Raw genomic sequence first — 26,542 nt, forward strand, 5'->3', positions numbered from 1 at the left:
ACAGGGAGACCTAGGGAAGTGGTAACGCTCGTGCAAGCAGTTGCTCCCGACGCCACTTGGGTACACTGCAACATCCATCGATAAGCTCTTGCTGCCAAGGGAATGCCTGACAGCTTGAAAGACGTTTTGGACACTACAGTGAAAATGGTTAACTTTGTTAAAGCAAGACCCCTGACCTCTCGTGTATTTTCTGCACTATGCAATGATATGGGCAGCAACCACGGAACGCTTTTACAACATAAAGAAGTCTGTTGGTTTTCAAGGGGCAAAGGATTGACATGTTTTTTTGAATTGAGAGACGAGCTTAAAGTTTTCTTTATTGACCATCATTTTCACTTGTCTGACTGCTTGCATGATGATGAGTTTCTCACACGACTGGCCTATCTCGGTGATGTTTTTTTGGCTTATCTGGGCAATGTTTTTTCTCTCCTGAATGATCTGAATCTAGGATTACAGGGCCTCTCCGCAACTATATTCATTGTGCGGAACACAATTGAGGCTATTGAGGCTACGATTAAAAAGTTGGAGGTCTTTGTCTGCATTAACAAGGACAACACACAGGTCTTTCCATCATTGTATGATTTTTTTTGTGTGCAAATGAACTCAAGCTTACGGCAAATGTGATATAGTGAAGCACCTGAGTGAGTTGGGTGTGCAAATAAGCAGGTACTTTCCCAAAACGGATGACAAACAACTGGATTTGTTATCCCTTTCATGCCTTGCCTCCAGTCCACTTAATGATATCTGAACAAGAGATCCTCACCGAAATTGCAACAAGCGGTTCTGTGAAAATGTAATTTATTCAGAAGCCACTGCCAGATTTCTGGATTGGGCTGCGCTCAGAGTATCCTGCCTCGGCAAATTGCGCAGTTAAGACACTGATGCCCTTTGCAACTACGTACCTATGTGAGAGTGGTTTCTCGGTCCTCACTAGCATGAAAAGTAAATACAGGCACAGAATGTGTGTGTATAATGATTTAAGACTCTCTCCAATACAACCCAACAAACATTGCAGAGTTATGTGCATCCTTTCAAGCACACCCTTCTCATTAACCTGTAGCGAGTTATTCACAATTTTCGATTAACAAATAAGGTTTTATATGTAAGAGGGTTAAATAAAGAGAAAAATGATTATACAAAACGATGGCAAAAACAACATTTGAGAGTGCGCTGACCATGGTGCTAGAGGGAGTATGCAGCTGGAGGTTGACTGTTTGAAAGGGTACGGGACCATAAAAACTTTGGGAACCACTGATGTAGACCAAACTATTTACCAATAGAGTTTACACCTATATTTTTTTGTAGCTCTATGTAGTCTATTTACAACCATAAACCAATGCTGGCACTAAGACCTCACTAAATGAGCTGTATACACCATAACTAAAAAAGTACACACTCATCCAGAGCCGGCTCTCCTAGTAGCCTGTGATTTTAATGCAAGGAAACTGAAATCCGTTTTATCTCATTTCTACCAGCATGACACCTGTGCAACTAGAAACTAGGTAATCTTTACTCCACACACAGAAATGCATACAAAGCTCTCCCTTGTCCTCTATTTGGTAAATCTGACCATAACTCTATCCTCCTGATTCCTGCTTACAAGCAAAAACTCAAACAGGAAATACCAGTGACGTGTCCAATACGGAAGTTATCCGGTGAAGCGGATGCTAAGCTACAGGACTGTTCCGCTAGCACAGACTGGAATATGTTCCGGGATTCATCCGATAGCATTAAGGAATTTACTACATCAGTCACCAGCTTCATTAATAAGTGCATCGATGACGTCGTCCCCACAGTGACCATACATACATATCCCAATCAGAAGCCATGAATTACAGGAAACAACCACACTGAGCCAGCCACAGCTGCCTAGTGACGTAAGCCTACTCTCACTTCAAGGCAAGCAGCACTGAATCATGCATGAGAGCACCAGCTGTTCCGGATGACTGTGTGATCACGCTCGCCATAGCTGGTGTGAGTAAGACCTTTAAACAGGTTAACATTCACAAGGCTGCACGGACAGACTGATTACCCGGATGCGTACTCAGAGCATGTGCTGACCAGCTGGCAAGTGTCCTATATGTTACCTATATGTTTCAAGCAGACCACCATAGTCCCTGTGCCCATAGTAACCTATCTAAATGACTCTTCTGTGATGAAAGGCTTTGAAAGGTTGGTCATGGCTCACATCAACACCATTATCCCAGACACCCTGGACCCACTCCAATTTGCATACCACCCCAACAGTTCCACACATAGCAAAATCTCTATTGCACACTGTCCTTTCCCACCTCGACAAGAGGAACACCTATGTGAGAATGCTGTTCATTGACTACAACTCAGCTTTCAACATCATAGTGCCCTCCAAGCTCATTACTAAGATAAAGACCCTGGGACTGAACACCTCCCTCTGCAACTGGATCCTGGACTTCCTGATGGGCTGCTGCCAGGAGGTGAGGGTGGGCAACAACACATCCACCACGCTAACCCTCAACACGGGGGGCCCTCAGAGGTGCGTGCTTAATCCCCTCCTGTTGTCCCTATTCACCTATGACTGAGTGACCGCGCACGACTCCAACACCATTATTAAGTTTGCTGACGGCACGCCGGTGGTAGGCCTGAACACAGACGGCAATGAGACTATAGGGAGAAGGTCCAGAGACCTAGCAGTGTGGTTCCAGAACAACAACCTTTCCCTCAACATCAGCAAGACAAAGAAGCTGATCGAGAACAACAGGAATCAAAGGGCAGAGCACAGATCCCCATTCACACTTATCCCACCAGACATGCCACCAGGGGTATTTTCACAGTCCCCAAATCCAGAGCAAATTCAAGAAAGCATACAGTATTATATATAGCCCTAATTGCATGGAACTTCCTTCCATCTCATATTGCTCAAATAAACAGCAAACCTGGTTTCAAAAAACAGATGAAGCAACACCTCGAGGCACAACGCCTCTCCCCTATTTGACCTAGATAGTTTGTGTGTATGCATTGATATGTAGGCTACGTGTGCATTTCCAAAAATGTTTTATGTAGTTCTGTCTTTGAGCTGTTCTTGTCTGTTGATGTTCTGTATTATGTCATTCTGTATTGTGTTTCGTGTTTTGTGTGGACCCCAGGAAGAGTAGCTGCTGCTTTTGCAACAGATAATGGGGATCCTAATAAAATACCAAATACATTAACAGAGCTGTAGTGGAGGGGGTCAAGAGCTTCAAGTTTCTCTGTGTCCACATCACTAAGGATCTATCATGGTCCACACACACAGTCATGAAGAGGGCATGACAATGCCTCTTACCCCTCAGGAGACTGAAAAGATTTGGCATGGGCCCCCAGATCCTCAAAACGTTATACAGCTGCACCATTAAGAGCATATTGACTGGCTGCATAACCTCTTGGTATGGCAGCTGCTTGGCATCTGACTGCAAGGCGCTACAGAGGGTAGTGCATACGGCCCAGTACATCACTGGGGCCAAGCTCCCTACAATCCAGGACCTCTATACCAGGCGATTTCAGACAAAGACCCTAAAAAGACTCCAGCCACCCAAGTCATAGAGTGTTCTCTCTGTTACTGCACAGCAAGCGGTACCGATAAACAAAGTCTGAAACCAACAGGGCCCTGATCATCTTCTACCCCCAAGCCATATGACTGCTAAATAGTTAGTTAAATATTTAACCAAAAAGCTACCTGCGCTACCTGCATTGACCTTTATTGCGCTAACTTTTTTGACTCATTACATACGCTGCTGCTACTGTTTATTAACTGTCACTTTAGTCCTAGTCAATTACCTCGTACCCCTGCACAGGGACTTGAATCTGGTATCCTGTGTATGTAGCCAAGTTATCTTTACTCATTGTGTATTTATTATTACTTTTATTATTACTTGCTCTACTTTTCTATTTCTCTATTTCTTTTCTCTCTGCATTGGGAAGGGCCTTTTAGTAAGCATGGCATTGATAGTCTACACCTGTTGTGTATGAAGCATGTGACAAATACAATGTTATTTGAGTAGGTTACAGCTATGCTTTGGAGGGGAAGGGGCTGGTAGCCTACACATACACACCTGGAAAAGATTTTCAGCTGGCAGGCAGATGCTGGAAAAGGTTTCTGATTCACATAGGGAGGGCTTTGCATAGGCGCTTTGTTGCATTTTTTGTGGGACTGGATAAAAATGGCCAAAACATTAAAGAACGTTATTAACCGGTTCCCATGCTTTTAAATAACTGTTCTGTTCTGGAACTTTACAGATCACTTTTGTTCCCGGTTCTCGTTCTATTCCTGTTTTCTATGTTTGTTATTTTCCGTTTTTGGGTTCTGTTCCCTGAACCACTTCCAACCCCTGGTTTTAACCGGGTTCTGGCTTACTATGGAACCTCTGAGCTTTGTCTTTGAGATTATGATTATGAACCGCCATGACCTTGCCCCATATTCATCTCTGTGAGTATGAATTATTTATCAGAATAAAATAGAATATATACTGAAGAAAAAATACAAACGCAACATGCAACATGCAACAGTTTCAACTATGTTATTAAGTTACAGTTCCTACAAGGAAATCAGTCAATTGAAATAAATAATTAGGCCCTAATCTATGTATTTCACATGACTGGGCGCCAGCCATGGGTGGGCCTGGGAGGGCATAGGCCCACCCACTTGTGAGCCAGGCCAACCAATCAGAATGAGTATTTCTTTCCCACAAAAGGGCTTTATTGCAGACAGAAATACTCCTCAGTTGCATCAGTTGTCAAAGAGGCTGGTCTCAGACCAGGCTCAGTGGACCCTACAGCTATAAAGCTTTTCCTATTAAGCTTTTGATCACGCGGCCATGTTCCGGGTTGCCGCTGAAAATAACATTGACTTATACACTGACACGATGAGAGGAGGACACCATCAGTCCCAGAGGTTAAGGAAGATCGGGGGTAGTTAATGGGCTTTCATGGCCTTTCTATCACTCATCTGTGATTTGATGCGTGGGCTCACCCTTCCTGTGTAGGGGTAAACTGATCGGTCCATCAGCATCCTATCTCTGTCTGAGGCCCCTCAGGAGACCTACTGCAGTCCACTGACCATCCATTATCCCCTCTCCTGTTTATGACTACTGGGCTCCATGGCTCCATAGCTCTGTTCATCCACATCAACATATTGGTAATATGATGCCCAGTAGCAGGACAAATCCACACAGGAAAGCATGGGAAGTGATGGATATGGAGGAGGCACTGAGCTGCTTTGAACTCATCCTTAATGCCCACATTTCTCCGAAGCTGCATGGCTCTCATCGGTGGTCTAACTTGTCACTATCTAAAAGATTAAAGCTTCCTTCACAGAGTTTTTTTGGCCATTTGTAAGACCTTATTGTTTAGATAGAGTAGAATAATATGTGCTTTTGAGTCCACCGTAGCTGCGTTAAATCAGCACCTTCCTGGGGCTTTTCTCTTAACTCCGCCCCACTTCCCCAAAGCGCACCACTCAGGGCTCCACTCAGGCCCCAGCCCAGCGCTGGCATCCTGGGGAGGGACCCAAGGCAGCTGGGCCAGATCACTAGAGACCGGGGGTGGTCATCTTTAATGTTTCCTCAAGCGCAGAGCAGTTGAACTACAGAGAGAACAGGCTTAACCCCATGGCACGGAGGGGCTGGAGGCTCCCTGGTTGAAACAGAGGGAGCTGAGGAGTACACAACGAAAAAATACCTAAGGGATAGAAAGAAAGAGAACAAGAGAAAGAAAGAAAGAAACAGGAAAATAGAGAAATAACAGGATTGAGATGATAGGGAATTGTTGGTCAGACAGCAGCAGGCTTAATTGAAGCGAGAGAGTAAGTTGTCAGAGATTTGACACACACCTGTCTGTAATGACGTTAGGTACTAATAGTGATGGACGGGCTTCAGCCATGCTGTTTGAGCACCTCAGACTGCTTCTGTCAGGGGGCTGATGTGATGACACTGCACCTCACTCCCATGCTGTTCTACACAGCTTCAAACCTCTGCGTGGAGAGCTGTGTGTGTGTGTGTGTGTGTGGTTGGTTGGTTGGTTCTTCTATCCTTTATCCCTGTGTGGACCTACAATCCCCAAAAGTCCCCACAAAGATAGTGAAAAATGGAAATTCTCTCTCGTGGGGACATTTCCCACATCCCCATGAGGACAAAGGCCATTTTAAGTTTAGGGGTTTGGTTTAAGGTTTGGGTTACAGTTAGGGTAAGGGGCTAGTGATTGGTTTAGGGTTAGAAGTTAGGGTTAGGGTTACGTGTTAGGTTTAGGGTTAGGGAAAATAGGATTTTGAACGGAAATAAATTGAAGAACATAATGTGTGTGTTATAATGGGACAGTGCATATTGCATCAGTATAGGGTGTTAATAGAGATGAGTGATGTATGTAAGTGAGCAAGCCTGTTAATCTACACTGGCCTTCTAGAGTGTGTGTGGGCTTTGCACCCTCAGCATACAGATCCTTGGCTCTACATGGTTGTCCTCCACTCCCAGCTGTGCTGCTGAGCTGCCTGGGTCCTTTAATAGTGCTAAGTCTAAAGCTGCAGTTGGGTGTTGTTTTCATGGAAAGGAAATTAGTGAGATGTCTTTCAGTAGTTACAGTAGCTTGGCCTATATCCTCTCACATAGCACAGGCCCCTGTGTAATTCTCCCTCTGTCTCTCTCTCTCTCCCTCTTCAATGACCCCATGCACCAGAGCCCCAACACTGCCCACTGTGTTACCCCCTTCTCCGACCCCCACACACAGACCAGCCTGTCCGAACGACCCCTAGAGCTATTTTAAGCCTGGGCCAAACAAAACAGAGCCCATGTCTTAGCTAGCAGACTTCCCGGACTCTCTGGGGTCCGTTAGGTTCAGACGCGAGGAACCACAAATTGTGGGCTATTTTTGGGGGAAATATCTCCCCTTAAGATGATAGTCAGATGGATCATAGACTTGTACAAAACATGCCATTCTCCACTATGGGTGATGATGAGAGAGGTTCACAGAAGAAAAGAGAGCGAGAGATCAATAGCCCTACCTCCTGCTGATAGATGAGTGTGAGAGACCGTAGACGATGATGATGATGATGATGATGGGCCTGATCTCCCTGTGGCTAACACTGATGAGCTTTGGGACAGTAGACCTCCAGGGAAACGTCACTTCAATCTACAAGCTTTTCACTCATATACAGTTTAGCTGTTGCAGCTATTATTACAACCCACTTGAATTAAATATTGTACATGTGCATATACAAAGGAAAGCTCTATTACAGAGTACTGTACAGTACAGGGGGTTGTACAAGGGGTTCAGCCAGCCAAGAATAATTATCAGAACTGATAATGGCTATTAATAATGTCAGAATTTTGGTCCATCTCATGACCCCCTAGCCCTTCTGGAGTTACAGGCCCACGTCACTTCCATAAACACGGTTGGGACAGATATAGGGCCTCACTATTTCAAGCCTCACCATCAATTCACTTAATGTCACTGCAACAATTCCCTCTGATGACATAAAAGGCAGAACACTTCAGTGAGACAGCGTAAAAACAAGTCCTACTTTGGACAAAGGAAAGTGAAAAGAGCGTTTAAATAACCCAGCCTAACCTCAAAGACGTAACATAGTACATGTGAATCTGTGACACTCAAACTAGTATGATATGTTACACTTGGTATGGTTACATAAGACAGAAGGTTGCTTAAGGGGGAGGTTGGACAGGACCCAAATGTGTGGTCGAATCACATCACGGACAACTTTAGCATTTTAACTAATTAGCAACTTTGCAACTACTTAGCATGTTAGCTAACCCTAACCTAACCTTAACCCTAACCTTAACCCCTAACCCTAAACCCCTAACCTTAACCTAGCTAACGCTAGCTACAACAAATTGTAATTCATAACATATTGTACAAATTGCAATTCGTAATATATGATATGAATTGCAATTCGTAATATATCATACAAATTGTAATTCATAACTTACCATACGAAATGGATGATGGACATCCACAAATTAATATATACCATACGCAACGTAACCTATCATACTAAATGGAGGGAGACATATTTATATTTACTATGTTACCTCTATTCCTGAGTCCAGGTTGAAAAACACAAGCTAATGGAATGTGAATTCATGCTAACTCAAATACACTGATATTTACAGATGAGATCTCACACATTTATTTGAGTGCAAGGTCACAGTCACAGTCAGACACACACACACACACACACACACACACACACACACACACACACACACACACACACACACACACACACACACACACACACACACACACACACACAATAACGAATCACAAACACGCTTAGCATCACTCTCCAGCTCCAGAAAGTCGTCACATGGAGTGGGGTGTCTGGCAGACGTCTTCACTTACTATAATGAAAACAGTCATATATCTAAACAGCATGTCTTGGTTGGGACAATAAAAACCAACTAGCACCCACTGACTAGGCTATTTAAAGCTTTGACTCAGACATATGGGCCAGGCAGCACAGAGCATAGAAAAACACAAAAAGAAAGTAAAAGTCCTCTCTATCCCACATCAGAGAAACAATCCACATGGACCAGTTAATACACGATAGATTGTGAGAAAAAAAAACATGTTAAGCACTCCCACAGTCCACAGAGGACACATTCATCACATCCAAATACCCAGGCTAAAGTAAGGGATCAAGGATAAAGCCTCCTTTTAAAGGAGCAACTGATGATTCATTTAAATGACCATCGGATAAGCCTGTTAGCCCAAAACAAAGCTTTTAAGAGTAAGATTACAGGGGACAAATCAGAGACTTTTCCTTTCACTAAGTACAGAAGTAATTACAGGAAGTACAGCGCATGCCATTCAGATTACCTGGGTTTAAAACATGCAATACACTGATTATGTTATAATGTGAATGCTACTGTGTGAACAGGTGACACAATACCTGTCTGTCTGTCACTCACCTTGGCCCCGATGACGGAGCTCTTCTGGTAAAAGCAGCACAGGGCTGCAGTTAAGGTCCTCAGAACATTGCATCTCTCCGACATCTCTCACCCCTCTCACAGTAAAAGCCACTCCAAAAAACTGTCTCAAAAACTACAGAGATTCTCAGATAGCATTCACTTCTGTCGCACCAGGGGTGTGAACATGGTAGCAGCTCACTCTGTGGCTCTCTCTCTCTAGTCTCTCTCTTTTTCAGTCGAAGCAGTTCTGTTCTCTGTGCGCTACACAGTGAACACACCACACCATGCTGCTTCACTCAGTCCCGGAGCTCCATGTATGGAGCTTTGGAATCCCCATGTGATTTTGCTCTTCCGCAAATGAAATCTTAGCCAGCTGGGAGGGAACTACCTCTACCTCTACTGCCTCTGGCTCTACTAAGACTAACCCCCAGCAACCCCCTCTCACCACTGGCTGAGTTTAGAGAAGAGAGAGAGAGGGGGGGTAGAAAGCGAGAGAGAGAGAGAGAGAGAGATGGGGAAGGTCAAAAGCGAGAGAGAGAAAGAGAGGGAGAGAGAGAGAGAGAGAGAAAGAGAGAGATGGAGAAGGTCGAAAGCGAGAGAGAGAAAAAGAGAGGGAGAGAGAGAGAGAGTGAGAAGCTGCTGTGTGTTTTTCTGAAGCCCCCTACCCCTACCAACAGTGCTGCTCTGATTAACACACCATCAGAGAGAGGGGGTAAAAGATTGAGAGAGAGAGTGAAAGAGAGAAGCTGCTGTGTGTTTTTGAAGCCCCCTACCCCTACCAACAGTGCTGCTCTGATTAACACACCATCAGAGAGAGGGGGTAAAAGATTGAGAGAGAGAGTGAAAGAGAGAAGCTGCTGTGTGTTTTTGAAGCCCCCTACCCCTACCAACAGTGCTGCTCTGATTAACACACCATCACCACACACATTCTATGAGCCTCTTCTGCTCTTTTAACATACTGGTGTTTTAAACTATGGAGGTATTTTGGTTTGTTTTAAATTAAAAGATGCATCTGTTCTGTTCATCTCAGAAAAATAGGAAACCCTCTACAAAGGAAGACAGATGTGTGTAATGCAACAAAATCCAGGTCAAATAGGTGAAAATATCTGCAGTTGAGAATAAAAGTGATATAAAACTAAGCTTTAAATCAGTCAGGTCGGACATAACCTGTGTTGTTGAAGAGACAAATAAGGAAATAATCTGGTTTCTGAAGGCTCTATTCAATCAGATCTGTTTTATCCTCCACATAGAAGTTGTTTCGCGGTGTCTGAGGTGGAACTGCTTTAGAGCTGTCAAATCTACAAGCGGCTCCTGGTATTACACCTAAAGCGGACATTGCCATTGGCTGCACAGAGTCACATTAAGAGAAATCCCATGCGGCCTTCTTTACAAGTTTGAACCCTGGAATGTGAGATGTAATCTACACCTTGATTAGGCTGTTCGAAATCCTCATTATTTCTATAAAGCCTAAACTTTCCTGTTCTGAACTTCTAACGCAAATGGGACTGTTGTGGCTTCGTGACAATGATCAAGAGCATCTGCTCACCGTTTTGACAGCTCCGAAGCAGTTACACCTCTCACACCGCCAAAACATAAACTATGTGGGTGTGGGCTATCGCTGGTTAACGCTTGATCTGATTAAATCTAAGCATTAGTCTGTATTTGTCTCTCGGAACAACCACTGAGAAGAATGTAGAGCATTCAGATGTGGACCGAGGAGGGGAACAGGAGAGACGAGTGGCAGGATAACTATTCACTGGGGTCAGAGCTGTATCTCTCTGTGTCTCTTAATGCTAAGGCCACTTAACTTCAGTCAGCACTCCTGGCTGTGGAGAGATGGTTGGAGTATAACAGAGCATGACCAAAATATATGTCTTCATTCAAAGCAATGCCACTTCGCAGACACTTTTATCCACGTTTCTTACAGTGCAGTGCATGCATCATTTTACATCATTTTCACACATTGTACATCACATGATGTATGCGTGATCCCTGAAGGGATTGAACCCATGACCTTGGCGTTGCTAACACTCTTACCAACTGAGCCACACACGACCACTTTTTGTCCGTCTCCCCAGTAATGCCAACAGAGTGGAATACCAAGCACTCCAACAACTACAGGAATTTCCATCCCCATTTCATTAGCATCATGTTGGGCTCTCAGCTGTTCCGGGAATGTTTGGTTGGATGGATGATGATGGGCTGTTTAGCTCTTTCTCTTGGTCCTCCAATACCATGACATCAGCAGACATCCTATTGTGTGTGTAAAATCCTCCTTAATTCACTTGTCAGTTGAAATACTGTAACTTCAAGGAAACTTACGACCTGTTACAGGAAGGTGGAAAAAAGCCATGTTGGAAATCTGCTTTAATAAATAGCAAATACAGCCTCACAGGACTGGCTTGCTTCAGCCCTATGAATCAGAGATACGATTAAACTATAGGAGAGGGAGAGAGAGAACTGGCTGACTAACGATGCAGAGTTGTGAGAATGAATGTCTGCAATGCACAGCTCAGCTATTTGCAGGTGCTTTCTTAAAAAGGGGAGCAATCCGCACTTATGGAACGAATTGCAAAAATCTCTGAAGTTGGAGACTTTTATCTCCCTCACCAACTTCAAACATCTGCTATCTGAGCAGCTAACCGATCGCTGCAGCTGTACATAGTCTATTGGTAAATAGCCCACCCATTTTCACCTACCTCATCCCCATACTGTTTTTATTTATTTATTTTTCTGCTCTTTTGCACACCAATATCTCTACCTGTACATAACCATCTGATCATTTATCACTCCAGTGTTAATCTGCATAATTGTAATTATTTGCCTACCTTCTCATGCCTTTTGCACACAATGTATATATAGACTCCCCTTTTTTCTACTGTGTTATTGACTTGTTAATTGTTTACTCCATGTGTAACTCTGTGTTGTCTGTTCACACTGCTATGCCTTATCTTGGCCAGGTCGCAGTTGCAAATGAGAACTTGTTCTCAACTAGCCTACCTGGTTAAATAAAGGTGAAATAAAATAAATAAATAAACTTATAAAATGGCCACTCTTAAACTATGCAAAGTGAATAATCTGTTAAGTGGGCCTCTCTGGCTGCATTTAGACAGGCAGCCCAATTCTGATATTTTTTTCTCACTAATTGGTCTTTTGATCTGATGTGATTGGTCAAAAGACCGATTAGTGTAAAAAAAAAACAGTTCAGAATTAGGCTGCCTGTCTAAACGCAGCCTCTGCTTTCACCATTAACAAACCTATCGCAACACCTTTAGAACAAAAACTCAAACACCAACTCAGTTGGGGTAACGGCAGTGGGATAGGGAAAGGGCCAGGAGGGCCACTACCTGGGGGGTGTAATTACCCAAGAGCCATTAAGAAATGCTGGGTTCCATTCTGCTGCACCCAAATCGCTCATAAATGTAGAAAAATACATTAGGTAAGGCAGGCTGGCTTCCTCTCTACACAGTGTGACACTGATGATGACAACACTGATGATGAAACGTGAGACACACAACACTAATGCTGGCACAGAGCATAATTGACCAGTGCCACGTGTGCTGCATTGATATATCACATATAACATCATGTTTTTTCTCTTGGTCATTTCTAGATAAAAGATCTAGGAACAGTGTGTAATGTCTGTCCTTTTAGACTTGGAAAACTACAATGGATAATAAAAATACAATATGGAAAGCATATTGGCACGTCTTTTAATTCAACTCCTGAAAAGAATAGGATAACAACAGATTAGCAAGAGATTTACTAGTATTATCAGTGGATGTTCATGTCTGTTCAGCTGGTCGGCTGCATAAATGATACTGTAGTTCTTAAGTCAAACCACTAGAGAGTGTCATTTCTCTTCCGTGTGGTAGAGTAGATTGTGGACTATGACCCTGCTGAAGGGCATACCGCAGTTCTAACTCGTCTAGGAAACAATGGATACTGTAGATAGGAACAACAGGGAGAGATGAAGGACAACTGAGGTAGAGAAGATAACTGTCCTGAGGGGGTCACTGGTACCTGTACTGCATATTCTAGCCACACCATGTACATTATGTATGAGTGGGGCTTGGAGAGTTGGGTGAGATGAGCAACTCATAATCTGCAGCAATTTTCTGAACGACCTCATCCTACAGATTAAAGGTCCAGAGAAGCTATCCGCTGTCCTGTTCCTATTTAGAAGTATTGTCATAAATCCAAACTTATGTCTCTGTAGTTCTGGCAATTTGTGTATCTCTCTAACCTAGCTCTCACCCTGCCTGCCACAAATAGAGTGTATTTATTTCTGTGTGTGTATTTCTGTGTGTGTATTTCTGTGGGCTATGCTGTGCTGTGCTGTGCAGGCCACATGGAGGGCCAAAGGGTCTTCATCTGGTGTTAAGCGAGGGCTGCAGATCTCTCATGTGGCATAGAGAGCCATTGTTCCCTTTAAAGCTCTTTCATGAGCAGTTAGCTACCACTGGGCAAAAACCAGTTGCATCAACGTTGTTTCCACATCATTTCAACCCCTAAATTCAATCTGATGACGTTGAATCAACGTGGAAAATGTATGGGATTTAAAAAAAAGTCCTCAACCAACGGGGATTTCTTATTTTTTTCACCAAACTTTTAACCAGACAATCCACTAGGCCTGATGTTCTCCATCCTGTCTTTGTTGTCCTCCTGTTCTTCCTCTCTCTTCTTCTTTCTCTACTCTTTCTCTCTTGTGCTGTCTCTTTCCATTCTTCTCTCTCTCACTCTCTATCAGTCTCTCTTCTACACTCTAGTGTTTCACTGAGGAGTCTACTGGAGTAGCAGGTGCCTCGTCTGCCACCATGTTGTCTTTGTGACTGTATCACTCTGACAGTTAGTCTCACTCTAAATCAATGTGAGGCTCATTACGTAACCATGATTTAAAACCCTTTTCTCATAAACACCACATACTCCCAGAGGGAGAAGTTGGGCTCCACCCAGAAAAAGAGGGTATTTTAGGCGTTGAGTCCTTCTTGAACAATTTCCCCTCTCCCGCCTTATAGATTGGCTTTGAAGATTGTAGCCATGTCAAATCAGAGGCAAAACAACAAGACTTTCACACGCAACAGTTTCCACCCACACTGTGGCTACATTCAGTCATTCTCAGACCAGCCCTGGTCTATCTGTTGTCTCTCCAGTACACCCATCAAAACCACTATCCCAGTGGTTGGTTGCAGGAGGATTGTGGTCATTGGGCATTACTCTGACCAGCTTCCTGTTCACACACAGGCCCTCTACCCACAGGAAATGACTTTAACTGTTCATGTGTGGCAAACATTCATTGTTTCTTCAATAGCATATTCATTTAAGGCCTGGCTGAGTGGAAAAACAAACCCACCTGGATGGGCTGTGTTGACGGGCTGTGTGAAGCTTACAGTAACAGTGGATACAGTATCATCATGGGTGTTATGTAAGGCCTGGGTCAGACAGTACAGTTCAGCAGTGAAGGCCCCACACACAGCAGATTAATCTCCCATCAAAACAATTGGAAAGGTGCTCCAATCTGCTGTAGCCCTGCCATCCTCCGGGCTTTCCCATATGGAAATCCTCCTGCACTGTGACTACCCAGTATAGCACACAGTGGGATGAGGCGGTGTGAGGCGGGCTGTGCTGCGTCAGGCCTCTCTAGTGTTGGTTAAACACCACTCTACACTATCTACCATCCTGAATCTGGTGAAACTCATCTCAGAGTTTGTGTGTGCATGCAGACGTGTGCTTGTGTGTGTGCGTATAGCTAGGTTCATTGTGGAGAGGATAAAGGGCATAGATGACTCTTGCCTAAGAATGAGGCCCTGCATGATCTCAGTTGCACTCTCATCTGTCTAATCCTTCTGAGGTGAGCTGAGGTGAGGACAGGGCTCTGATGTCACAGCGTTTGTGATGTTTCCTCATATAACACTGTCTGACCTGGTATCAACAACAACTCATCAAGCTGAGTCAGAAGAGGCAGGTGGCTCTCTCCAACATTACAATTAGTAATGAGGAAAGATGTAGTCCATGCAGTTGCCTGTTACTGTCCCAACATGTTGAGGTGACTGAATAAAGCCTTCCGCATGCTTTGGTTCGGCTGGTCCCTAGCCGAGTTCAGCTAGGCGAACCGAACAAGTGTCCGCATTCTCCCTTAAAAGTCCTTTACTTGAAAAATGAGAAAAACACAGCAATAGTACTGTTTGTCCATCTTGAAACGCCGTAGCCAGTATATACTTACTCAATATGGTCAAGTAAAATCAAATCAAATTTTATTTGTCACATACACATGGTTAGCAGATGTTAATGCGAGTGTAGCGAAATGCTTGTGCTTCTAGTTCCGACAATGCAGTAATAACCAACAAGTAATCTAGCTAACAATTCCCAAAACTACTACCTTATAGACACAAGTGTAAGGGGATAAAGAATATGTACATAAAGATATATGAATGAGTGATGGTACAGAGCGGCATAGGCAAGATACAGTAGATGGTATTGAGTGCAGTATATACATATGAGATGAGTATGTAAACAAAGTGGCATAGTTAAAGTGGCTAGTGATACATGTATTACATAAAGATGCAGTAGATGATATAGAGTACAGTATATACATATGAGATGAATAATGTAGGGTATGTAAACATTATATTAGGTAGCATTGTTTAAAGTGGCTAGTGATATATTTTACATCAATTTCCATCAATTCCCATTATTAAAGTGGCTGGAGTTGAGTCAGTGTGTTGGCAGCAGCCACTCAATGTTAGTGGTGGCTGTTTAACAGTCTGATGGCCTTGAGATAGAAGCTGTTTTTCAGTCTCTCGGTCCCAGCTTTGATGCACCTGTACTGACCTCGCCTTCTGGATGATAGCGGGGTGAACAGGCAGTGGCTCGGGTGGTTGTTGTCCTTGATGATCTTTATGGCCTTCCTGTGACATCGGGTGGTGTAGGTGTCCTGGAGGGCAGGTAGTTTGCCCCCGGTGATGCGTTGTGCAGACCTCACTACCCTCTGGAGAGCCTTACGGTTGTGGGCGGAGCAGTTGCCGTACCAGGCGGTGATACAGCCCGACAGGATGCTCTCGATTGTGCATCTGTAGAAGTTTGTGTGCTTTTGGTGACATGCCGAATTTCTTCAGCCTCCTGAGGTTGAAGAGGCGCTGCTGCGCCTTCTTCACGATGCTGTCTGTGTGGGTAGACCAATTCAGTTTGTCTGTGATGTGTACGCCGAGGAACTTAACTTATTACCCTCTCCACTACTGTTCCATCGATGTGGATAGGGGGGTGTTCCCTCTGCTGTTTCCTGAAGTCCAATTCATCTCCTTAGTTTTGTTGACGTGGAGTGTGAGGTTATTTTCCTGACACCACACTCCGAGGGCTCTCACCTCCTCCCTGTAGTCCGTCTCGTCGTTGTTGGTAATCAAGCCTACCACTGTTGTGTCGTCCGCAAACTTGATGATTGAGTTGGAGGCGTGCGTGGCCACGCAGTCGTGGGTGAACAGGGAGTACAGGAGAGGGCTCAGAATGCACCCTTGTGGGGCCCCAGTGTTGAGGATCAGCGGGGTGGAGATGTTGTTGCCTACCCTCACCACCTGGGGGCGGCCCGTCAGGAAGTCCAGTACCCAGTTGCACAGGGCGGGGTCGAGACCCAGGGTCTCGAGCTTGATGACGAGCTTGGAGGGCACTATGGTGTTAAATGTCGAGCTGTAGTCGATGAACAGCATTCTCACATAGGTATTCCTCTTGTCCAGATGGGTTAGGGCAGTGTGCAGTGTGGTTGAGATTGCATCGTCTGTGGACCTATTTGGGCGGTAAGCAAATTGGAGTGGGTCTAGGGTGTCAGGTAGGGTGGAGGTGATATGGTCCTTGACTAGTCTCTCAAAGCACTTCATGATGACGGAAGTGAGTGCTACGGGGCGGTAGTCGTTTAGCTCAGTTACCTTAGCTTTCTTGGGAACAGGAACAATGGTGGCCCTCTTGAAGCATGTGGGAACAACAGACTGGGATAGGGATTGATTGAATATGTCTGTAAACACACCAGCCAGCTGGTCTGCGCATGCTCTGAGGGCGCGGCTGGGGATGCCGTCTGGGCCTGCAGTCTTGCGAGGGTTGACACGTTTAAATGTTTTCCTCACGTCGGCTGCAGTGAAGGAGAGTCCGCATGTTTTAGTTGCGGGCCGTGTCAGTGGCACTGTATTGTCCTCAAAGCGGGCAAAAAAGTTATTTAGTCTGCCTGGGAGCAAGACATCCTGGTCCGTGACGGGGCTGGTTTTCTTTTTGTAATCCGTGATTGACTGTAGACCCTGCCACATACCTCTTGTGTCTGAGCCGTTGAATTGAGATTCTACTATGTCTCTATACTGACGCTTAGCTTGTTTGATTGCCTTGCGGAGGGAATAGTTACACTGTTTGTATTCGGTCATGTTTCCAGTCACCTTGCCCTGATTAAAAGCAGTGGTTCACGCTTTCAGTTTCACGCGAATGCTGCCATCAATCCACGGTTTCTGGTTTGGGAATGTTTTAATCGTTGCTATGGGAACGACATCTTCAACGCACGTTCTAATGAACTCGCTCACCGAATCAGCGTATTCGTCAATGTTGTTGTCTGACGTAATACGAAACATATCCCAGTCCACGTGATGGAAGCAGTCTTGGAGTGTGGAATCAGATTGGTCGGACCAGCGTTGAACAGACCGCGCGGGAGCTTCTTGTTTTAGTTTCTGTCTGTAGGCAGGGATCAACAAAATGGAGTCGTGGTCAGCTTTTCCGAAAGGAGAGCGGGGCAGGGCTTTATATGCGTCGCGGAAGTTAGAATAGCAATGATCCAAGGTTTTTGATCGAAGATAACTCAATAAATCTGTCATTATTTTTGACGTTTTGACGAGGAGATCTTAGTCTCACAATTTTACATCGAACTAAGATGTTAGGTGCAATATTTCTGTTGTGCATGAAAATGTGCATGAAAATGTTTTGTTTCTCATTGAATGACAACAAACACTACTGAAGAATCCCTATTGTTGACCAATCACTGATAAATGGGTGTAGATTTGCAGCGAGAGAAAACGTTTGTGTGCACGAACAGCCGAAAAACCGTTGCCGAAGACCAAAACTAACAAAAACGTCACAAAATGTTGTCATAATATATGCACAAACTGTTCCGAACTGTTTCGGCTGGGAAGCAGGCATGAATAAATGATTGGAGATGGAAGTGAGAGAATTCATATTTGAAAGCAGGAGAGGGTACGTGACAATCGAGTGACAGTCTGAACTGTGTGTTTCTTTTTTCTTCTCATTCTAAGGCATATTGAGCTAGTGCCCTGAGGGGTGGTTAGGACTACCTACTATCCTAGTGAGATAGTGAAGTACAGTGCCTTGCAAAAGTATTCACCCCCCTTGGCATTTTTCCTATTTTGTTGAATTCCAACCTGTAATTTAAATGGATTTTGGGGGGGGGGATTTCGTGTAATGGACTTACACAAAATAGTCCAAATTGGTGAAGTGAAATTTAAAAAATAACTTGTTTAAATTCTGTATTTTTTTAAACAGAAAAATGGTGCGTGTATATGTTTTCACCCCCTTTGCTATGATGCCCCTAAATAAGATCTGGTGCAACCAATTACCTTCAGAAGTCACATAATTAGTTAAATAAAGTCCACCTGTGTGCAATCTAAGTGTCACATGATCTGTCACATGATCTCAGTATATATACACCTGTTCTGAAAGGCCCCAGAGTCTGCAACACCACTAAGCAAGGGGCACCACCAAGCAAGTGGCACCATGAAGACCAAGGAGCTCTCCAAACAGGTCAGGGACAAAGTTGTGGAGAAGTACAGATCAGGGTTGGGTTATAAAAAAATATCTGAAACTTTGAGCATCCCACGGAGCACCATTAAATCCAATATTTAAAAAATGAAAATAATATGACACCACAACAAACCTGCCAAGAGATGTCCGCCTACCAAAATTCACAGACCAGGCTAGGAGGGCATTAATCAGAGAGGCAACAAAGAGACCAAAGATAACCCTGAAGGAGCTGCAAAGCTCCACAGCGGAGATTGGAGTATCTGCCAGAAGGCATGTGGGAGACTACCCAAACAAATGGAAGGAGGTACTCTGGTCAGATGAGCCAAAAATGTTGCTTTTTGGCCATCAATGAAAACGCTATGTCTGGTGCAAACCCAAAACCGCTAATCACCCAGAGAACACCATCCCCACAGTGAAGCATGGTGGTGGCAGCATCATGCTGTGGATATGTTTTTCATAGGCAGAGACTGGGAAACTAGTCAGAATTGAAGGAATGATGGATGGCGCTAAATACAGGGAAATTCTTGAGGGTAACCTGTTTCAGTCTTCCAGAGATTTGAGACTGGGACAGAGGTTCACCTTTCAGCAGGACAATGACCCTAAGCAAACTGCTAAAACAATACTCGAGCGGTTTAAGGGGAAATGTTTAAATGTATTGGAATGGCCTAGTCAAAGCCCAGACCTCAATCCAATTGAGAATAAGTGGTATGACTTAAAGATTGCTGTACACCAGCGGAACCCATCCAACTTGAAGGAGCTGAGGCAGTTTTGCCCTGAAGAATGGGCAAAAATCCCAATGGATAGATGTGCCAAGCTTATAAAGACATACCCCAAGAGACGTGCAACTGTATTTGCTGCAAAAGGTGTCTCTACAAAGTATTGACTTTGTGGGGTGAATAGTTATGCACTCTCAAGTTTTCAGTTTTTTTGTCTTATTTCTTGTTTGTTTCACAATTAAAACATATTTTGCATCTTCAAAGTGGCAGGCATGTTGTGTAAATCAAATGATACAAACCCCCCAAAAATCTATTTTAATTCCAGGTTATAAGGCAACAAAATAGGAAAAATGCCAATGGGGGTGAATACTTTCGCAAGCCACTGTAGCAGAGTGGTGGTTAGGGCTACCTACTGCCCTCGTGAGATAGTGAAGTAGCAGAGTGGTGGTTAGGACTACCTACTACCCTAGTGAGATAGTGAAGTAGCAGAGTGGTGATTAGGACTACCTACTACCCTAGTGAGATAGTGAAGTAGCAGAGTGGTGATTAGGACTACCTACTGCCCTAGTGAGATAGTGAAGTAGCAGAGAGGTGGTTAGGACTACCTACTGCCCTAGTGAGATAGTGAAGTAGCAGAGTGGTGGTTAGGACTACCTACTGCCCAAGTGAGATAGTGAAGTAGCAGAGTGGTGATTAGGACTACCTACTGCCCTAGTGAGATAGTGAAGTAGCAGAGAGGTCGTTAGGACTACCTACTGCCCTAGTGAGATAGTGAAGTAGCAGAGTGGTGGTTAGGACTACCTACTGCCCAAGTGAGATAGTGAAGTAGCAGAGTGGTGGTTAGGACTACCTACTGCCCTAGTGAGATAGTGAAGTAGCAGAGTGGTGGTTAGGACTACCTACTGCCCTAGTGAGATAGTGAAGTAGCAGAGTGGTGGTTAGGACTACCTACTGCCCTAGTGAGATAGTGAAGTAGCAGAGTGGTGGTTAGGACTACCTACTGCCCAAGTGAGATAGTGAAGTAGCAGAGTGGTGGTTAGGACTACCTACTGCCCTAGTGAGATAGTGAAGTAGCAGAGTGGTGGTTAGGACTACCTACTGCCCAAGTGAGATAGTGAAGTAGCAGAGTGGTGGTTAGGACTACCTACTGCCCTAGTGAGATAGTGAAGTAGCAGAGTGGTGGTTAGGACTACCTACTGCCCTAGTGAGATAGTGAAGTAGCAGAGTGGTGGTTAGGACTACCTGCTACCCTAGTGAGATGGTGAAGTAGCTGTGTGTTGATGACATGGCTTCTGAGGGGAGAGCTGTTTTGGTTTGCTCTCCTGAACTGCATGTGAGGAACCACTGGGTTTGCTTTTCACACTGGCCTGAGAGCATCCTATTCCGTGAGGCAAGCAGGCCAGGGAAAGAGCGACAGACTGAGAAAGTGGGTGAAGGAAAAAGTGAAGGAGTGGGTGAATGAGCATGTGTGAGAGAGATGGCAGGTGTGTGAGAGTGATGGTAGTGTGGTATCAGAACACACAGGCCTCAGTCATCACTCAAGCCCAATCACAGTGTACAGGGACACAGGTGAAGGTAATGGGAAATATGATTTGTTTGATGCATTGCTGTACTTCTGAGACTAAGTGCCTCGTAGCCTGGAGAGAAATTGGATTAGTGTATTAGATAGAGGACATTTCCTCCCCTCACTCATCCTTTTCCTTATGGCTTTTTGATAGCCTCCAGCCTTAGAGAAAGTAGAATGATTTGTGTACACATCAACCTTACGTAAAGAGGAAGTATAGGTAGAGACATCAGTTAATCAGCTATTAAACGTGTACCATACATCAACTATTTAGAGCACTAGATCGCTAAAAAGTCTACTTGGAGGAAATTGAACATTGTTCCACATCATTTACATCTAAGAGCGACTCCTTTCTACCTCAAGTGGTATCTGCAACTTTTTAACCAAAGAGACGTTAGTCCCCTGAAGACGTTACTCAGCCCTTTAAATGCAGATGGGTTACAGTGTGGCTCCTTCTGACACGAAACATACAAATCTAGTGAGTCACAGTCTCCTGTTTGCCTACTGTTGTCCAGTGGCGTTGGGATAATAGTTCAGGGCTTATGAGGACTATGTCTGGATATTCACCCCGTTTCAAACAAACCCACCCCTCTCTCTGCCATTAAGTGGGTATACAAGACTATATCTACACAGAAAACCAAGTTTGTAGAGGACACTGTCGCACAGCTAAACTTTATGAACCGAAATGAGATGAAACACTGTAGTCAAAGGAATAGTCATCAGACCTTCTAAAAGTCAAACACAGGAACACCCACACATACAGTAAACACATCATGTACTCTCATGTCTTCTCCATGTGTATATATTTACTGTCTATAAATCTATCTTTCGTCCTATATCCTTTAAAATACCGGAAAAAATAAACTGAGAGACTCCATATCCTCTATGTCAGATCAACATCATGTGTCAATGTTCCAAGAGAGAGGTCCCTGGAAGCTACTAGCATTCCTGCCCTATTTCACTGACCTCACAGTTACAAAACAAGCCTAATCTAGGAATTAGTGTTATAGGAATTAGTGTTATATCAAATTCCAAAAGCTGAACTACATAAGCTTACAGTATTTACTAGTTTTACTGACACTCAAAGGAAATAGAAATATAAACCTGTAAGACTGGACTGGTCTTGCCTGTCCTGACTAAGACACAATTCAGATTAGCGATAATTGAACCAACCCTCAATCTTTCTGACCTCTTCTCAATCAGAAGTAACAAAACACTAGTGATGCCTGTTGGGCCCTGTGTCTCAAGCAGCAGTGGAATAGGTAAGTGGGTTGAGTGGGTTCCTACCTTGACGTACTCCAGGGTGGGGTCCATGCTGCTGCTGGGGTCCCTGGGGAACAGAGACAGAGTTCTGTTGAGTGAACACATTCCTAATGGCAGCTTCTGGTCCCCTCCACTCCCTCCCTGTGCTGTGATGCGTCTGCTATCCTGCCTGCTGACTGTGGGTCTACCTCCTCTCTGACAGGAGTGGCATGCTCAGACACTGCCTTCCCTCCTCTCCACCCCTCCACTGCACCCCCACTCTTTAGTCTACTCACCCAGCCCCCACACAAGTCACAGCTACATGTGTCCCCTTTTTCTGACCCCACTGGCAAATTCACAGAGGGGTAAGAGACACCCCCACATCTGCCCTGGGGTTTAAAATGCCATATCATTAGCAGGGCTAGTCCTCCCAAAATTCTCAGTATCACTTCAGATGTCAGAAATGCATTTTGAGAGGACATAATATCTTAAAGCTAAGATTAGTTCTTTTCAAATCCCTGAGGAAGTGTGGATGCATTCCCAGATCTCTGCGAAAAATTCTGTTTATTTTGAGTTCTGCCTCTGTCTCTCATCTCAAATGGGTTTTTTTTAGGGGGGGGGGGGTTAGAGAAGTTGAACCCAAGCTCTTGATGCAGGGGTCTTACAGTCAGACAAGAGGGGGAGTAATTCCTTGAGCCTTTCACCACTTTTCCCATAGGGATTGTGAAGGGAAAAAACACAAACATCTCTTTTAAGAGCCTTCGTGGAGTAGGAAACAAAAACAGTGGAATTTCAAGTTGCCCCTTAATCCATTCAAAATGTTGAATAAGCGAGTTAGTATCTAAACCAACGGATTTAGTGTAAAATTACAATCTAAAAATAACTCACCGAACTGCTGTGATGGCCCTTGGTCTTTTCTTTCCTCCCTACTTTCAGAGAAAGGCGGGAACGCAGCAGGAAATACGGTTGAGAGTATAACAATCTGAAAAATACTTCCCAAGAAGTTCAGCACCGGCCACTAGCTCTTAAACATATCTTTCTCCATTTAGCTGCTGTCTCATCTACTCACTGCGAGGAGAGGTGAACTTTCTCTCCTCCGCCCATTCTTTCATGTCAGCCTATACAGTAACCTGGCTTCTCTTTCAGCAGGGTGAGTGATTGGTATGTCATGCCACCTCAGAGGAACACAACACAGGCAGGCTGCTGCGCTGGCTGGTTCACCTCTGAAGCCGCTCCATCCGCATCAGAATAAAGAGCTGGCCTTGTTATTCAACAACTACATCTACAGTGTTAGGTAACGTCACAATCAGTTCACAGTATGGTGGTGTTCCTATAGAATTGGACAGGACATTACAGGTTCCACCTGCTCCCATCAGACAGCCGAGACTAATAAAGAGAATAGATATCCCACCCATAGTGTTCATATTGGGTAGAGAACAAATATCCCACCTATAGTGTTCATATTGGGTAGAGAACAAATATCCCACCCATAGTGTTCATATTGGGTAGAGAACAAATATCCCACCCATAGTGTTCATATTGGGTAGAGAACAGATATCCCACCCATACTGTTCATATTGGGTAGAGAACAGATATCCCACCCATACTGTTCATATTGGGTAGAGAACAGATATCCCACCCATACTGTTCATATTGGGTAGAGAACAGAGGTGTTGGGAGACACATCATAGAGTTGGAGAGAGGACGAGTGAGAGGACAAGTGAGAGGACGAGTGAGGCCACAGGCCAGCCAAAGAGCCTCTCCTTTAGACCGGTTTAGTGTCAGCCAGACCACAGCTGCATTGTGTCCTGGTGAGGAAATGTACCCTGCTCAACCACTGACTTTCCCCAAACCTCAAGTTCAAATAGAGCTCAGTCAGGCCAAGGACAAGGACAGAGCAGGTCACACACAGACGACTTAGCTATAATTGGATTTCCGCACACAGCCTCCCCTTCTCTGACTCACTGACTGAGAGAGAGGGGCACTTGACATGCAACACTCCCTCAGTCAAAGGTTGTTCTGGATGCCTAAAGGCGTTCGCCTGCTTCCCAGCCAAAAGAGTTCGGAACAGTTCGTTCATATATTATGACAACATTTTGTGGCGTTTTTGTTCGTTTTGGACTACAGCAAGGTTTTTTTTTGGTTGTTCAGGCACATAAAACATTTTCTCAAGGCAATCGGACGTTGGTAGCCAAAAGTAGGATTTTTTTTTTTTTTTTCAATTTTTCAATTCCTCCTGTCATTCAACGAGAAACAACTTGAGACATACTGCACCAAACATCCTCGTCAGGACGACTTGGCAAAAACTTAACTCAAGAAATCGGTCATTCATTTTTATCTTAGATTAATTCTGACTATTTTGAGGACTGATTATAGTGTCTCAAGAGAGACAATCAGTACTATTGCCACTTTTTTCTAGTTTTTCAAGCGAAGGTCTTTTAAGGGAGTATGCGAGCACACTAGTACGGTTCGCCTAGCCGGGTTCGGCAAGGCTCAGCCCAACGCAAGCCTGCGGAGGCACATCCACACTACTGACTCAAGGGGCAGTTTGACTCTATTGGAAAATCCCTCAACTTCTACATGTACTGTATAGTACAGTGGATCAGTGCTCTGCTGTGCACAACATAACTTATATAAATGCATACATATACTAATCTCTCCCAAATAGCATTGAGTGTCCATCTGGTCATGAAATAATGAATGCAGGGAAAAATGAAGAGAGGAGAGGGGGTGGTAATGAGTTGCTCTGGTTGAGCTCTCTTTCTCTCTTTTTATTTTACTGGGTAGCTACAGGTGTGTGTCCCATCAGACCGAACATGTGCTCTCAGCCTGCTGCTGGCTGGCCTTATAAAAGCAGAACCAGCTGTGGCTATACTGCCTTCTGCCTACTCCTTACTCCAACCCAGAGGAGAGGGAGAGAACGAGAGAATGAGGGAGGAGGGAGTAGATGAGAGAGAAAAAACAGGACACCCCTGGTCCAACACAAACAGGAGCTGCTAAAAGGAGCGCTGTTTATTTACCCACCAGATCAGCACTCACGGAGGAGAGGGAGCAACTTCTGCTCTGGCTGGACATTATGAACAGAACTAACACTAGGACAGGAATTATAGTGTTTACACTGTGATTGGCTCACACAATAGAAGCCTTCGAGTCCCACAGACAATCATTGACAATAATAGTGTACAGTAAAAATTATTGTTCCATGGCTGTGCTTCTGATATGGGAATGGAATATTACTTTTAAGATATGGGAATAGAATGTTTACTGTACCTAACCAACAGCTTTACAGTAACACAGCATGGCATCATTTGGAGATGCGACCAATGATCAAACAGCAATGTTATGATGACATCCTTTTCTTAGGATTGGGTTAGTTCACAGTGTCCTTGGGAACATTGTGGCCGGACATCACGGCATCATTACTTATCTCTGCTGTGATACAGAGGACAGCCTGGGCATGGCGTAAACAAAGACTTTCTGTGAAAGACGTGGTGTGTGTGATGCCTATTCGTCTACCTACCTGGTCCTAACAACGTATGTACTGCAGCTGTAGCACCATGATTCCCAGTGGGATGTTTTGATCAGAGTGGTTTAGAACTGGCGTTGACAGACAGACATCCAGAAAACACTTCACCACTCTCTAGCCTTGGAGGAAACCATCCAGGCATCAGATCTGACCAGCAGCAGACCATTTCTCAGCAGAACAAACAGAGACAATCAGTCACTCTAGATTCTGAGCTCACGGCCAGCTCCGTCTTTTATCCTCCCTTTCATCTCCTATACAAGGCTGTAAATCTTCTCGCCATCTCAACCTGAGTCAACCGGAGTCCAACTCATAAAGTATTTGCAGGCACACCACAGCCAGAGCTGTCTGCCTCCCCCTGGGGCAGAGTGAGTGGGCCCTGGGTTATAGTGGCTATCTGGCTTAGGCACACACAAACACACACAACCACACAGGCACACATACCACACAGATTGACTGAGGTTAGGGGTCACCTGAAGAATCACTCACTTTCTGGATCAATCCAGATAGCGTCATCGATACAGAGTAAACACTGATTAATTAGTGTGTGGTTAAAGGATGGAGCACTGTCTGGGTCAAGGGTCAACAGACAGTCAGAAGAGACTAAAAAGTCAGCACAAAGAAACATAGGTTGGTTTAAAACATGTACAATATCCACAAAACAAGAATAAGCAAAGTAGTTCAATGAGTAGAAATGAAACAGTGTTCATTGATCAATGTAATCTGCATGAAAAGAGATGGACAGAGTGGCATATCCTCCCATCCTGAAGTTAATGACAGAGCCACA

General features: G+C 44.4%; 1 protein-coding gene across 4 annotated transcripts in view; it reads right to left on the reverse strand.

Annotated features, from left to right (window-relative positions):
* LOC139409262 (breast cancer anti-estrogen resistance protein 3 homolog) overlaps nucleotides 1-26,542 on the reverse strand; it is an 83,566-nt gene that overhangs the window by 21,387 nt on the left and 35,637 nt on the right. For 3 of the 4 annotated variants that reach the window (XM_071154152.1, XM_071154148.1, XM_071154149.1), the window contains one exon: nucleotides 22,278-22,320. In XM_071154152.1, coding sequence (XP_071010253.1) covers nucleotides 22,278-22,320 — 43 coding nt within the window. Of the gene's footprint in view, nucleotides 1-8,930; nucleotides 9,188-22,277; nucleotides 22,321-26,542 lie in introns of those variants that run through there. The other variant, XM_071154151.1, reaches the window with a different exon arrangement.

Source organism: Oncorhynchus clarkii, chromosome 5 (assembly GCF_045791955.1).
Source record: "Oncorhynchus clarkii lewisi isolate Uvic-CL-2024 chromosome 5, UVic_Ocla_1.0, whole genome shotgun sequence".
NCBI lineage: Eukaryota > Metazoa > Chordata > Actinopteri > Salmoniformes > Salmonidae > Oncorhynchus > Oncorhynchus clarkii.